The 16555-nt window shown below is 42.6% G+C and overlaps 2 protein-coding genes across 10 annotated transcripts in view; one reads left to right on the top strand and one right to left on the bottom strand.

The window, feature by feature from the left end:
- NT5C2 (5'-nucleotidase, cytosolic II) overlaps positions 1–16555 on the top strand; it is a 91775-nt gene that overhangs the window by 65239 nt on the left and 9981 nt on the right. For 5 of the 8 annotated variants that reach the window (XM_035132647.2, XM_035132648.2, XM_060274711.1 and 2 more), the window contains 2 exons: positions 2360–2536; positions 2741–3987. In XM_035132647.2, the coding sequence (XP_034988538.1) occupies positions 2360–2536; positions 2741–2977 (414 nt within the window). In that variant the 3' untranslated portion in view covers positions 2978–3987. Of the gene's footprint in view, positions 1–2359; positions 2537–2740; positions 3988–4623; positions 8615–16555 lie in introns of those variants that run through there. The other 3 variants (XM_035132651.2, XM_035132650.2, XM_035132649.2) reach the window with 3 other exon arrangements.
- Positions 8198–16555, bottom strand: part of CNNM2 (cyclin and CBS domain divalent metal cation transport mediator 2) — a 119524-nt gene continuing 111166 nt past the window's right edge. The window contains exons 8-9 of one of the 2 annotated variants that reach the window (XR_004693640.2): positions 16065–16544; positions 8198–8332 (exon numbers count right to left, since the gene is read on the bottom strand). Coding sequence is in view for 1 of the 2 variants with exons in the window: in XM_035132645.2 (XP_034988536.2) it covers positions 16335–16544 (210 nt within the window). In the remaining variant the exon portion in view is untranslated. Of the gene's footprint in view, positions 8333–15917; positions 16545–16555 lie in introns of those variants that run through there. The other variant, XM_035132645.2, reaches the window with a different exon arrangement.

Raw genomic sequence — 16555 nt, 5'->3', positions numbered from 1 at the left:
AAATTTTGAAGCCGTTTTTTTCGGGGGGGAAACGGAAATTTTCAGAAATGAAAAAAGTGGTAGAATAGCATTTCTTTTTCTTTTCCAGATTGAAAGTCATTCTGTTACTTTAGAAACATAAAATATAACTATGGACAATTTTAATGGGCATAAAATTATCACAACTAGCATATTAAAAAATATAGTGTATCCAAACAATTATTACAAACAATATTTTACTTTTAAAATAATATTTATTTGTATTTATAACAAATGGAGCAACAATCTCCTGAACTGTTTACTAGTTTATGTGGAACAAAAAAATTCCACAAAACAATTTTTAAAAATCCAGAAGTAATAATTATTCATATTTCCTCTCCACAGTATTTAATAAAACATTCTCATAAAAAGAACTGAAGAAGGAAGTGGGACTAAGTTTCAATGAATGGGCGTGAAATTTAATCAGAATCATTTTCTGAGCTGTAATGATCAGTAGCAGTTTCAGTCTCTGCTTCTGCATCTACTCTGTTGTGTAGAGTTATTATGGACGTCTAAAAACTGAAGGTTTGCTCGGATTGAAACAAGCTTCTCTACCCTCCTAAAGGACCTCCTAAAGCAGGCATCCCCAAACTGCGGCCCTCCAGATGTTTTGGCCTACAACTCCCGTGATCCCTAGCTAACAGGACCAGTGGTCGGGGAAGATGGGAATTGTAGTCCAAAACACCTGGAGGGCTGAAGTTTGGGGGTGCCTGTCCTAAAGGAAGAAATGTATCTTGTTCTTGCATTGGAGAGTTCAGTTTGTAACCCAGGACTTGCTTGTCCTCATAGAAATTAGAATAATCTGATACCATACATATTTTTTAGAAATGATTTATAAAACATTTGAACCCCTTATCTTAAAATATTTTATTCATCATTTTAAAATAAAACATTCCATAATCTATTTTTTATTTTTCCAATTTTTCGGGGGGAAACAAAAATTGCTTCAGGGAAAAGCTGGAAAAAACCAGTCGTCCCCCCCCCCCCCCAAATTTTCCTGGGCCTTCACATCTCTAGGTAGGAGAGCAGATCCCAGGTTGGCAGGTCTCTCCCTTCCCCCCCAGTGGAACATTGCAGTGGCTCTGCGGTTTGGTTCCCTTCTGCTATATCTTTAGAGAAGTGCTGCTGCTGCTGCTGCCAGAGCTGAGTATGTTAAGCAAGGTGACAAAGATCCAGTGCCTTACCTCACTTATTTCAGGGCTACATCTCACAGATGGGCTGCGATGGCAGCCTTAAACCTCCAGTTGTATTTTGATCACCAACATAATAAAGTAGTCTGACATTTAATCTATATATATAAAAATGTAAACTGGGCATGTTGGGGTGCCTCCACTTTTCTCCGAAACCGCTTGACTGATTGCGTTCAAATTTGGACACAACATCCCATACGAATATGCGAGTGACCATATAAAGTTCGTGTAGGCAGATGTCACTCCCATGCGAATATGCGAGTGACCATATAAAGTTTGTGTACGCAAGATAAAAACCCCAAAACTCCGTCTTCCAGAACTCACAACTCACCCTAAAGTGCATGCTGGGAAATAGAACCCACAATCAACGTCTCTAAGGGCGGGGCAAGAGCGTGACATCAGCAACCAACGTGCTGATACCGCCACAACAGCCATTACTCCACAAACGCAATGCCGGGATCCTAACCCTAGACCCCAACATCCCACCGTCAGAACCCCCCCCCCCGCCACGCCACTCTGAAAACCAGACCACGCCCCACCGTTACCCTGACAACGACACCAACAGTGTTCGAAACAGGCTGGACCCCAGGGTGGGGGGAGGGGGTTGAGATTTCTCATGGGTCGGGATGGGAGAAAGTGATGAGTCAGGGGAGGGGGGAAGAGGGGCCCAGATACCTCATGAGTTGGGACACCCTGGGGGGAACTCACAGGGATGGCCCACACTGAAGGTGAGGGGAGTCTGAAGGGGGACTCTGAGGGTCCATTTAACAGACTGAGCCACAGCAACGCATAGCTGGGCCAGCTAGTTTCTTATATGCATACTGTCTTGGAGGTTTTTATGCCATAAACCCCTGAATTCATGGAGCCCTCTTGTGTTTGTCAAATTCTATTTTTTTTCCATCTGTCATGTTGCTAAGGAACAAAAAACTATTCTATGGTGGAATGCTCCTGGAAGGCACTGTATATTGCTGGTGTTCTCACTTTCTGTGTCTTCCAGTTGCTTTGCCTCTTTACAATCAATGCCTGTGATTCAGAAACTTGTGTGTACTCTAGTGTACACATGGTGCTCTCTCACCTGCAATAGTTTTTATGTATGTAAAACTGCCCCTTCCCTGAAGTGACCAAATGTCTAATTTGCCCTCTGATTTTAGAAAGTGACTCATGACATGGACATGTGCTATGGAATGATGGGAAGCCTGTTTCGAAGCGGCTCCCGACAGACACTCTTTGCCAGCCAAGTGATGCGCTACGCAGACCTCTATGCAGCATCATTCATCAACCTTCTGTATTATCCCTTCAGTTACCTCTTCAGAGCTGCCCATGTGCTGGTGAGTTGAAATCCATGAAGCTGCAGGTGAACAGTAACAACTTTCAGAGAAGTACATGCACTATCCAAGTCTGAATAGAGTGAGGGACATTCTAATGCACTAGAATGCATTAGAACTAGATGGGGCACTGGCCTAACTGAGCCAGCTCTTCTCGGGTGACAATGCTAATCTTCTCTGAACAATGGTATGTATGTCTCCATGCAGATGCCACACGAGTCAACAGTAGAGCACACTCATGTGGATATCAATGAGACAGAGTCACCTATGGCCACCCGAAACCGCACATCAGGGGACTTCAAAGATTCTGACAAACGACACCAGCTGACCCGTTCTGTGAGTGAGATTAAACCACCCAACCTCTTCCCTCAAACTCCCCAAGAAATCACACATTGCCATGATGAGGATGATGATGAAGAAGAGGAGGAGGAGGAAGAAGAATAGAAATGAAATCTGAACACAACCTGCCAAAGCGTGGCTATAGCAGTGATTAGCAGGAACAGAATCTCACTAGTCCTGGGGTATGGGGTGGGGACGACAACAAAATTAACACTAATCAGAAACCCTTTATTCTTTACAGACTTATTCCAACTGTAAAGGATTTTGCACTGAGTGAGGGTAGGACCACATACAGATGCCTAACTGCATTGCTTGCTCTACCTATAGAACATGGGAAGGAAGAGCTGCTTGTGGGTCTTTGCTCCTCTTTCTTGTGCATTTCAAAACTGCCTCCAAGACATGGTTTGGAATTGGTGCAGTGAGCCTGCCATGGGTCCTGCAGCAATCACAGTAGCCCAATACCAGTTCCTCACAGCTGATACCCTTTGACTCCTTTGGGGGAAAGATGTATCCTAATATATAATACTGTATGCATGGAAATGGTGGCAATTCCAGGGTTAAATCGACCCCCATCAAGCACAAGTTTTGTTTTTGAAATGGTTTACTCCTCTAATCTCCTTCTAGTGCAGTTCTGCTTCTGCTCTTTCTGTTTTGGACTGGTTCAAGAAAGACTATCATGCCACAAATTCTTGATCTGGCTGATACCGTATTTTTCGCTTCAGAGGGCGCACCGGACCATAGGGCACACCTCGTTTTTAGTGGAGGAAAACAAGAAAAAAATGTTTTTCTGGTTTTCCTCCTCTAAAAGGCTGGGAGGGGGTCGCTGGAGGGGTCGCAAAGGAGGCAGCGGCGGTGGAGGGACCAGTCCAGCTTCCCCTGCCTCCCCCGCCCCTTTCCAACACCAGCTTTCTCGCTGAACATGGCGAGGGGCGGGCGGAGATGCTGCTGGTTGCTCACTACCAACCCCATTTGCGAAAGCAGGCTTGTATTTGCAAACAGGGTTGGCGGGGAAGAACGAGCAGCATCCCTCCACTGCCCCCCACTTCTCGCTGAACGCGGCGGTGGCGCGGGGTAGCGGAGGAGATGCTTCCCTGCTCCCTGTCAAACATCTCCTCCCCCCCCCCCCCCGGGCTGCTCTTCCTTTCCCCCCTGGATGCAACAGAAAAGGCTCCTTTGGCCGCTTCTCCGTCCGCCCATCCAGCTCTGCCGCTCTCAAGAGATTGGAGCCTGCATTTGGTAGAGAGACAGTGTCTTTCCTGACTGCAGGCTCCGTTCCCTGCTCTTGCGATGGGCAGAGGCAGGGGGGGCGGGGGCGGGCCGAAAGGAGCGCCCCCGCCTCTGCCACTAGCAAGATCAGGGATCGGAGCCTGCAGTTGGGAGAGGCACTGGCTCGGCGGCAGAGGCATCCCTCTGCTCGGAGTGCAGCAGCCGCCGAGGGATCCCGCTGCTGGAGCCATGGCATTCGCTCCATAGGATGCAGAGAGATTTCCCCTTACTCTTGAAGAGGAAAAAAGTGCATCCTATGGAGCGAAAAATATGGTAGCTAGTTCTTCTTCTGCTGAGATCCCAAAGCTTTTATCATCCCTAGTCTTGGCATGTGGTGCATGTATTATATGACCTTCAAATGGGTCCTTATACCGTGTGCTTGTTCTACACTCTGAATTTATCTCTGCTAGTAAGAGATACTGTCATGCTGTATTTTGATTAGGTCTCAGTTAAAGATTAATACTGTATTTCTGTCTAACCCACAGTGATCAAGAGCTATACAGTTTGTGAAGAGAAAAGGTTTGTGTCACCTTTCCTAGCCTCTTCCTGTGGCTAACTTTAGGCTCAAATTAGGAATAACAACCTGTAAGATGCAGTGTTTCAGCTGGCAGCCGTTCTAGTCTCCGATATGGAGTCATAGGAGATTGGGTAGAGCCTTTATGTAGAGGAAGAAGCCCCCCCTTAGCAAAACATCCTTATTGCTGCCACTCTGTGTTACTGCCATTCCTAGAATGAAAATGGTTGAAGGGCTGATCCATATTGTTTGTAAATGGTTCTGAGGGCCTGGCATAGCATTCTGGCTGTAAGTGCAGGCTGTTAAGTTAAAGCACATTTTCCTCTGAATTATCCTGCAACGCAGGGCAGGTTTTCTTTCTTATTCATACAAGCAGGGAAGTAAACTGTTCCCCAAGGTATAGAGTTCCTTACTTCTGTGCCATTGAAGTTTGAAAGACTGAATAGAGTCCTATTTTGAAGTATTAGAAGTTTTATTTTGAATCACTTGATTGTAATTAGTTCTATTCCATTATTAAAATACGATGGACTGTAAATCAGCAGGAGAAGCTGGTGCTCCTGTGATGGACCTGCAAACTAAATAAATCATGAGGTTTCATAATAAGCTGTTTTAATGTCTGTCTAACACTGACAAATTTACTTCTCCTAAACCTCCCTTCATACTGCTTGCCTAACACTTGTTATAACAACTAGAAAAGCCTGTATACAGCGTGGAATACAATGTGATTTATAATCTTCTCCCAACAATGATGGCTGGGAGACAGACAGCAGCCTGATACCATAGAATCTAGATATATGCATTAAAAGTAAATATACTAGAGTAAGCTCAAGACTCCATCAGAGTAGTATGGATAAGGTCCCCTGCCCAGAAAACGGGAGCAGAATTGGAGACCATTAGTTAACTTGACAGTGGTCTAGCTGGTAACTATTAGTGATCAGCAGAATTAGTGATCTGGTGTTGAGCTGGATACATACTGGTAAGGCACAGCAAGAGCGAAATAGTGCTCTTTTCTTAATCAATACTGGAAGATATCCTGGCTATAGGCAAGATATCAGTGTTCTCAGATGTCTACAAGTCCAGCCTTACAAATTCCAGCCACAAGAACATATGGCATTTTCATAAATGAGTAGAAGGCCTCCCTAGCTGAAACCAGCTTGGCCTTGGCCTTCCAAGCTAAGAAATAGGAAGGCTACTATCTTGCTTTTATCCTTCTGCTGAAGCTAGTGAAAATGGACAGAAAAATGACCACCGACAAGTGACAGATAAGTGAGGAAAAGAACTGGAAAGTCAAGAAGCAAAATTAAGACCATGAGAAGAGGCATTTGCATACTACATCAGAAAAATACCCTAGTTCTTACATTTGTATCAGCAGAATTTTATTGTGTCAATCTTAAATTTCTAGCAGCACTTTTAGGAGAATTTTGGAAACAATCTGTAAAAGGGTTGCTGCTTTTCACAGAATTGGAGGAGACCCTGAGGGTCATTTAGTCCAACCCCATGAAGTGCAGAAATCTCAACTAGATAATAGAAGAAAGATTGCCCTCCAACCTGTGCTTAAAACCCTGCAAGGAAGCTGAGCCCACCACGTCTTGTAGGAGTCTGTTCCACTGTTGAACAGCTGTTACTGTCAAAGTTCTTCCAGATGTTTAGTCAGAATCTCCGTTCTTGTAACTTGAATCCATTGGTTAAAGTCCTAGCCTCCAGAGCAGGAGGAGGAAACCAGCGTTCTCCATGTGACAGCCCTTGAGATACTTGAAGATGGCCATCTCCTCTTTACCAGGCTAAACATACCCAACTGCTTCTCATAAGGCTTTGTTTCCAGCCCCTTGATCATCTAAGTTGCCCTCCTCTGCACACAATCCAACTTATCAACATCCTGCATAAACTGTGGTGCCCAGAACTGGACACAGTACTCCAGCTGTGGTCTGACCAAGGTAGAATAGAGTAATACTATTACGTCCCTTGATCTGAACACTATACTTCTGTTGATGCAGCCTAGAATAGCATTAGCCATTTTGCTGCTGCATCACAGTATAGACACATGTTAAGCTTGTGGTCTACTCAGACCCACAGATTCTTTTCACATGTACTACCAGCAATCCAGGTGGTTGTGAAGATAAAAGGGTGAATTATGTATGTATACCACTTCAATCTCCTTAGACAAGGAAGACAGAATACAAGTGTATTTCCAGGCTCTTGCAGAGATGCCAAGCAAAGAGCCACACTTTCCCAAACACCGTAAGAAAACTGAATTCATTTATGACTGTGCAGAAGGAGCACTTGGAACATTGCAAAGACTGTTGACTACATTTTACTTCTTAAGCATAACATTATTTATCTGGCCTCTTTGACCATCCTCCCTTTGCCTTATTTTTAAGTGATATTAACTGCCACTGCTGCCGCCTTTAACTTAAGTTTGTCAGCATACAATAATATTTGGGTCTGTGACATCAACTCCAGCTGAAACCCTTTCTGACTCCATTCTACCTCAAACATCTTCCTTCTTTGAGCAGTGCCGGAGGGCCAACACAGTGGCAATCCAAGTAAGCCTTTAGGGCAGTATATTACCACCCTAGGCTACAACATGCTCAAAAAGTTTATGTAGAAGACTAGTTTTACAAATCTTTTGGAAACTGTTTGGTTGACTGAATATCACTGTTTACAAATTTCTTTCTTAATGTGCCTTCCTAAATCCTGCTGCTATACTTGCTTTCAGCGTCTTAGGATCAAACTGTGGTAAGGACCCTTTACCATATAATATGGAGAACATGCCTTTCCAAGTAGTGTACAGACTATGCTTTGCTATTCTTTCAAACAAAGTAAACAGCTCTAACGGACAGTATTGTAAGCCTGAGAGCAGAGACTAAATGCTATAAACAGCAGAAGTTGGCTTTTTTGCATGAACAGTGTGGCAAAAAATACTGTGACCCATTGGTGGGGAATCTTTTTTTAGTCCAATCCAAGAGGCACATTCCTTCATAGGCAGTCTTCTCAGAGCGCTATATGCCAGCAGTGGGTGGGCAATAGGTGCAATGCTTGCATCCAATCATGCAGAAGGTAAGTTATGCTGCCTTCATATTTTCCCCTTCCCCCAACCCTGTTCTTTCTCAATCATCTCCCTGCATTCCCTTGGTCAGAGCACTCGGATTAGAAGAGTCAATAGATTGTTGTTTCGGCAAAGGGGGGGGGGACATATGAGAGTTACGCAATAATTCATCGAGTAAGCTACAACACTCACAAAGCAGGTATTTAGTGTGTGTAAATGTTTTTTGATGGTCTCTACTTAGCTACATTCTAGCTAATAAGTAGTATGAATCTCAAAAGTTTACATCTTCCTTCCACAAACAAGCCTATTTTACAAATAGATGCCAGGCACGTTGTCCCATATACACTCCTCTACCCAAAACCCAACAAAACCCATGTATAGTCATACCTCATGTTACATCCGCTTCAGGATGCGTCTTTTCAGGTTACGGATGCGCTGAAGCCGGAAGTCCCAGAACGGGTTACTTCCGGGTTCGGGGCGTGCACATCTGCAGAAACACTAAATTGCACTTTGCGCATGCGCAGAAGCGCTGAATTACATCATGCGTGTGCGCAGACATGGCCCTTCAGGATGCGGCCTTTTCATGTTGTGAACAGGCCTCCGGAACGGATCTCGTTCACAACCAGAGGTACCACTGTAAAATAAAGAGAAACCATGCTAGTGTATATTTTGGATATGACACATCGGGAACGAAACACTTGCACTGGTTATTCAAAGCTATTCAAGAAAAAATTAGTGCATATCCATCAGAATTCCTGCTCCCTACAACAGGAAAGTAAAATAGATAATCTACAAGACCATTGCTAACAATTAATAAAGCCAAACAAAACATAAAGAACACACATCCTTTCAGGGCTCCTTTACTCAAAACTGCTAATTAAAAAAATAATAATGTCACCAATGCACATCCCCCCCTGTAAATAAAAAAAGATTAAGCATGCAAGGGAGGGGACCACTTAAACATGAAAGTTAAAAAAAAATCATTTATCTAAAGGAAATAAAAAATAAACTGTTTTCCAATAAAATCACAAAAATATAAAAATTAATCAGGTTCAAAATAGAAGAAACTGGAAATCTGCAACACCACTAAGTATATACTCCAACAGGATATCAATTGGCTTATGAAATGTGTACATTTCATTTGTGCTTTTTCAGGGTTTATACAAACAAACAGTGTAGAATACTGTTGTCAGAATACTACAACTTCGGAAGATTTTGACAAAGATCCCAGAAAAGAAGACAAATCTATAGAAGCTTTGGAATACAGCAATATATGAAGACAGATTGTAAGGCCTTAAAAAGGCATAGGATAAGTACTGGAAAAACTCTGCAGCATACAAATATTTACTGTGTAGAAAAGCTTGGCTTGAGACAAGATTCCAGGGTTCAGCTAATTCCCTTGGTTGGTCTGAGCAGAACAGAGAACTCTGTAGCCTACCAGTTAGAATATATTTTGTTCACTATTGGAGCTCTTCCAAACACTGAGCTTAAGCAGTATTTTATTGCTCTAAGAAATTAAGAGCTTCGAGTTTCAACCTCCAAACATCCTTCAACAGTTTGTGTAAATCTAAGTGTGTCAAAGTTTAAATCTTGATTTGATGGATTGCAAGTGTGTCGTAGTTCTGTCCAAGTCAGCAAGTTACAGTGAGCAGCAAGTTCTTTAGATAGAAATATTGGATGGTATTCAAAGTAGTGCTAAGGAGATTGCTCCATCAATGCAAGCATTTCTGCTTGCGTGATGATCTCCCCCAACCACGTGTTAGGGGGGGTGTCCCTCAACACACACACACACACACACACACACACACACACACACACACAGAGGGGTGGGGACACAGAGAGAGAGAGCGCTAGCTTTTGGGGGGGCAGAGGGAGGGAAAGCCTTGTCATGCTAGCAAGTGCAACTATTTTGTTGAATCTGGTCCAATACCACCACTTGCAATATTAACTTGTCCAGGCAGCATAAACACAGAATTCTACAATGTTAAGTCAAACCAATATAAATTAAAGCCAGGAAACAAGACAAGTCACAAAATGCCACACTTTTGTCCCAAGTGGTCAGTTAAAACAAGTGACAGTAGACTTCACCTAACTGCACACCAGATAAACCAAATTTGCTGAGAGTCCCTTGCAAAACTATGGCATCTCTTTCAGACGGTCATAACACACCCTACCCTCTCACTGTGATTTGTACCAAAGGAGAGAAAATGGCCAAGATTTCAGTAACAAGCTACTACTCACAGTGACACCGCAACTGAGAGCATCAGTACAATCCTGTATGCAGGAGCAAAGAAACAAGAGAAAGACTGCAAAAACCTCAAGTGACAGCTGCCACCACTTCCCAGCTCATCCCAACATTTACACAATAATGACCCGTAATCCTGCATTCCTTACATCATTATCTTCAGAACTTGAGGCTTTTTGCTGTAAAACTAATTCTGTAAAAATGTATTCTAGAAGATTATCTGTGCTTCAAGCACTTTGCTGAAATGCTGGTATTACCAGCACTGTCAAAGCAGCTACACAGGCACTTCTGCAGAAAGAATTTCAGCCTCCAGCATTGTGACAAGGTAAAGAGGACAATCACTTGAGGCATAGGTGGGAAAGGGTTAGAGGAAGACTATGTGGATGTAGAATAGCCTTGTGTACAAGCAAAATGAAATGCACTTCTGGAGGACCCATTTCTTTGCAGAAACAATGCCATTGCTAACTTGATTCATGCATGCATTTTAAGAAGCAACTGACTCACAAAACTACTGGCAGAAATTACAGTTGGTTAGGAGCCCAATTCAATGGCATATAATCAAGTCCATAGAAAGAAAAAGACAAACAAGCAAGTCTGCACATCACCAGGGATAGGGAACATGTGGCCCTCAAGATGTTGTTAAACATTCATCAGCCCCAGTCACCATTGTAAATGATGGGAGTCCAACAACACCTGATTCCCATTGGTGTTGCAGACTATCCATGTGGCTGCTCATAATAAAAGACCTCAGTTGGAATAAGCCCAGGAGTGGGGAGAAGCTATATGAGGCTCATCATGTGTACATTCCAGGAGAAGGTAAGAAGAGAACCACAGTAGAAAAATGATAGGAGAAGGGGATGCAGTTCCATGTGCCAGAATAAACAAACACCTATTCACCAGTTACTAGAGTTGTCCAAGTAGGATGTGGTGTTTTGAAGAACCCAGAAAGTGCTTTATCCCAGAGAGCAGGCATTCCTGAAAGCAGAACATCAAGCAAATTGTTTTAATCTTTAAATTGGATTTCACCAGAAAAATTAAGTGGCTTGTTCATTTAGCTGGTCAAAATTATTTCAGACCTTTGCCCAAAAGACAAAACTTGTTTTCAAAGTTACAGGTAGGTAGCCGTGTTGGTCTGAGTCGAAGCAAAATAAAAAAATTCCTTCAGTAGCACCTTAAAGACCAACTAAGTTTTTATTTTGGTATGAGCTTTCGTGTGCATGCACACTTCTTCAGATACTATCTGAAGAAGTGTGCATGCACACGAAAGCTCATACCAAAATAAAAACTTAGTTGGTCTTTAAGGTGCTACTGAAGGAATTTTTTTATCTTGTTTTCAAAGAATTTGAAGCTCATTTTATCACAGCAGACCAAGGTACAGAGCAAACTTTCACAGTGTTCTGAGTATCTTGACAACTGGACATCAGAGCTAACAGAATAAAGCAATTATTATAGTCAAGTGCAACCACTTAGACTAGCTACTGTTCCTATGCTCTTCAGTTCAATCAAGCCATGCCTGACGCCAGAGAAGTCTTCAGATAAAAAACAAACAAATCTCCTTCGTATGTTGACTGAATATGTGAGGGAAATGAGATCATGTCCTCAAATCTTGATGTGTCGGCTGGCTACGCCCCACTGGCACCCACATATAAGCATTCGACGGAAAGGGTTCTAGACATCCAAAGCTTTAGGTGTATAATTCTCTTCTGAACAAATATTCCAGGGGACAAATCAAAATACCCAATCATGAGGAGGACTGCATATACATGGACAGCTTTCAAACCATCCATTTGGTGGGTTCTTCATGTTCAGTGGTGTACTATGTAGTCAATTATAACCTACAGCAGTGTTTTATAGCAGCATGCAGACAAACCATGTGGTCAGTGCACATATGCAGCTCACCACATGGCAGGCACAATTTTAGAGCATCCGCTATGCAGGAGGTCTTGTATGTGAGGTAGCACCCAATCGTACCTTAGCACATTCTCCAATGCAATGGCAGCAAAAGCAGAACACTTAATGCTCAGAGATTACATGGAGCCAAAGTTACTAAAGTAGAGCAAAATTGTTGTCTAGGTGACATTCGGGCAGACCCAATGACAATACATTCGTTTCCCTGGATTCCCCAATAAAGGTTCTATCAACTTACAATAGCCAAGTCCGGACTGAATGATGTAGTCAAGATCTTTAATTATTGCATGGAAGTGAAGTGTTCATCAGGTACATTATCACACATTTCCTACCAATTAAAATATCAAGAGCTCCCTCTAGTGTTAGGCTGTGGCAAATATTGGTGAGGGCATGGGAGAGGGTGGGGAACAGGTAAACTTGCCACTTTTTCCATTCACCTGAAATAGTCAAATAACTACCGTATATTTTTGTCTGGATGCAATTCATAGATATCTAGGCATGAAGGTGCATTAAAAAGAAAACTAGATAGGAAAAACAGGAAACATTAATGAATAATGTCAAACCCATTAAGAACCACTAACCACGCTGCACGTTTGCAGCCGCTGTGAGCCATTACTTACCAGGAATTAACAGCTTCTCAATGCATGGTCCTGAATCACTCACACTTGTCTCCAACCTCCCAGGTGCCAGGAGCAACAAACCATGGGCCTTGATTTATTGTGACGTCCAAATCTTGGCTTACTTTCATGGTTTTTTTGTTTGGGAGAAACCAAACCTCAAGTGCTAGTTCACATGCCCAAGGCTTCTGGTTGTTGCTCCTGAGTAGGGTGCAGAAAAATGGGAGCAATTCAGCAGCAATCACCAGCACATTGCTTGTGGGCCATAAAACATGACTTCCTATGACATGTAACAGAGCCCATTTGTGCAAAGACAGTTTTGCATACTCAAGATTACCTTTGGGACTTGGGAAAGCCAATCTGCGAAGTGAATTGTACATTTTACTACTTCCATCTTCATTTGTTCACCCTGAGCTCCAGCCATACTTTCTGATTAGTGCTTACACATTCTAATGGGTCTGAATGTTTTGGCTGGGCAGCTAAATGGCAGGTCCCAGGCCTCCTTGAGGTAGCAAGCTTGGAAAAGGAGGAGGAGGTGCTACCTCCCTTGCTCCAACAGTTCACATGCTGTCTGGGCCAGTAACACCACTCTTGTATTTGAAGACATAACAGTTATCAAGAACAAATTCTCTCTTTAGTAAGGCTTGGCAACACACAGGTACAAGGTCTCCAATTCACAACAAAGAGTACAAAATTAATTCAAAGACATTTAAAATATTGTCAGAAACCTCACCTCAAAATCAATTTTGTATAAAAGCTGCATCTAATTTCACATTAGAACATGAAGATTGAATGGCTGCTACCAGCTACTAAATTGCTGACTACACTTGACAAAAGAAACAGGAACAGTGAAAGCACGGTTCTTTTCAAGGTCACTTTCTCAAGTAATGCAAATAACATTTCCCCACAAATGTACCTGTAAAAGCCAGTGAAACAGTTGTTCTAAAATATACCATGAGAAGCACAGTGTTTAAATAAGATAAATAATATTTCTAGAGCCATGAAGAATATCACTTGCCAGAAAGTAGAGGGCAACTGCTATGTAGATGTTGCACTAAGGAACAGAGTTTCACAATGCTGTACAAAATAAGAGGCATATTTGAACAGAGAACATCTTCCTATATCTTGACATGGGCTGGTGACCTTTAATTCACATGGCCTGGCCCTCATTTTTTTCTGTACTACAAAATTTTCAGGGAGAGATGTTGCCTTCCAACTTCTAGGCCGGGGACAAGTGCGGAACTTGGGGGGGTCTCCAGATGTTAGTGGACTACAGCTCCTATTATCCCTGACCATTGAGCTTTCTGTGGGGCTGACGGGGAAGTCCCCACCCCACCCAAACAACATCTGGATGACCATAGGTTTTCTACCCCTGGGCTAGGCTATGGAAGATTGCCTTTACCCTGCAAGCTTTGTATGGTTTATTCTAGGCCTAATTAATAATTACATGAATTTAAGATAAGCACTGAACCCCTTAAAGATAACTAGAAAAGCCAATCATGATAAGCCAGAAAAAATAATTTGGGTCAGCACCAATGTGGTTGTAGAATCCAACATGTGTTATGGGGAATAAAACATTCTGCAAGACAAAGAGCTGCTGCTTGAAATGAAGAAACGAGCAATTGAGAATCCCATTCTTGATCAAGAACATTCTCCACTTCCCAACTGTTGAAGTGTGTCAGCTATAATGACATCATTTCATTCCAAAATTTGAGCTTACCTTTGTTCTACTGCTTTGGCAGGAAGCATAACACATTGTGGGCTCTTTGTCTCAGAGGCCTGTCTGCCCTTCCTTAAAGCTGGCTGTAAAGAGCAGCATGAATAACACAACTACATTAAAAAAGATTTATGCTAATAAATGAAAATGTCCAAATTTTCTAATTATACTGAATGTCATAACTGGAGATGCCTCTTCACTTAGGTTTAATGGGGATTTGAGGTGGGGTAGCGTAAGCTAAATTTCCTCCTTACCATTCCTCTTTTTATGAGCATCCGTGAAACAAAGCAAGTACAGCCTTACGCAGACTAAATTGCTGAATAAGAATAGAATGAATTATTTGTCTCCATAAACTCATCCAGGGAGGTATCGGAGGGGTAAAGGTGGGGAGGGGTGCATACCTTTACCCAGAGCATTTCCATAAGGAGAACAGTGGGGAATTCACATTAAGCTCATCCCAGCATGCACAAAACTACTTCTGCGTCATAGAATCGGAGGCATCCCTATCACCCAGGATTCTGGCAAAGCAGAAATAATGGGGGTGGAGCAGAAGAAGGGGGGAAATTGAGTAACAGAGTCTGGAAGTTAGCTCAGAGACTGTTGTGCAGAACAGGCCCATTCAGCAACAGATTAATATTGTTTTCACAGTCATATTTCTTATAAGCAAGAAGAACAGACAAAAGGCAACCCAGAGTCACAATGATGTCAAGGCAGGTTGTTCAAATTCAGAGAACCCCTAAAGGAACATTCCTCCAAATACTCCCACAGTAAATATCAGTGTCCTGAGGTGTGGGAGCTGAGAATGTCCTGAAGGTATTCCTCGTCCATCTTCCATGCCCAAACAGTTGTCCCATAGAGCTAATTTAAAACAGTAGGTTAAAAAGGTGGCTCCTAAAAGGGAGAACCAGCAGAAGAATAGAAAAGCTTTCAGATGCGCCTCTCCAATACCTTCACTGAAACAGACACCATCACGCCCACACATACCATCAACTATAAGTTGATTTTATACTGAAAGGCTTTTGCCAAACCTAAAAGAGGACAGCATCCACAGTGAAGTGCATCTTGCAGGAAGCAAAACTTTGGGACGATTTACTTTGGCTCTCAAGCATAGCAGCGTAACAGCAGCAGCATTACATAAAAGGTTTGAAGTCGCTGGTGGACTAACATCTCTTACATTCTATCCTGCTTATATTGTGTCATCTCAAAGTAAGGAGCACATTGACTATGATGGCACCCCATACTCTGAAAATATAAACAAGTATGCACTCAGCCCAGGGGAGATGGTAGGGATTGCCATCATTTATCCCCCCATAATAAATAAAAACCTTATGTAATTCTCCGGGGGGAATTATTACCTCTGAAAAATCAATCAACTTCATATGGCACACACATCATTTTCTGACATTTATGAACTCTAAAACATGGCCTTTGGGGGGGGGTGTTACATCCACGACACCAAAATACCTCCTTCCTTAAAGGTTAGACAAGGGAGAATACCACCTTTTTCCCAGTCTCCCAATTGAGATATGCCAGAAATCCTTTAAGTTTCACTCATTCTTTGTTCTTTAGAAAACAAATACATTCTAGTACCAGTCTGTCATTTCAACAAGGGGAAAACAGAACAATATGGGGAAAATGGGAACACTGGAGCAAATTCAAGAACAATACAAAAGAACTGGGAAGGTCCTGCAACACTTAAAACTGCAAAATACTTCTTTTTTAAAACAAAAACAATCATGATCTCTCTTTTGAAAAAATAAAACACAGCTTTAGGTTTAAACTGTTGCATACATTAGAAGGATCAATACAGCTGGAAAAATAAACGTGATTCTACTCCACTAGGAAGAATTTTGCCATTCACCCCAGAAGGGTGGCTCACCGTTCCCAAGTTTTGCTTCGGTGTTGGTTGCTTTTCCCTCTCTGCATCCACCTCTCTCTCTGAGCTCCTTGTTCTTGCTTCTTTTTCTGCCCTCAGGATCAGCATAAAGTCTTTGGTCTCAGAGCACTGGATGCAGCACAGCTTAATAAGCACATAATAATGGTGTTTGCAGTCAGGTAGAAGGCAAGGGGAAGGAATGAGGCCTGGTCCTGATGAAGATAAGGGTTGGGATGGAGGGCAGAGGAAGAGGAAGATGCTATGTGTCAGCTCCTAGATGGCGCCTTCACTGTGCATACTGTGGTTGGACTTGTTGTGAGTTACACAGTTCTGTTCGTTCAGAAGATTTGCCGTCTCATCCGGCAAACCATCATGCAGTTCTGTAAGAGTCAGTTCTATTTTAGTGGTTTCACTGTCCGAGGACTGAGGTGTTTTATCCATCCGGGATGCCATTAGGGCATTTTGGTACTGCTGCCTTGAGATCTATGCAAAGC

The sequence above is a fragment of the Zootoca vivipara genome, chromosome 5 (assembly GCF_963506605.1).
Source record: "Zootoca vivipara chromosome 5, rZooViv1.1, whole genome shotgun sequence".
Classification (NCBI taxonomy): domain Eukaryota; kingdom Metazoa; phylum Chordata; class Lepidosauria; order Squamata; family Lacertidae; genus Zootoca; species Zootoca vivipara.
Note: the sequence above shows the minus strand (reverse complement) of the source record. Positions and strands in the feature narration are given on the sequence as shown.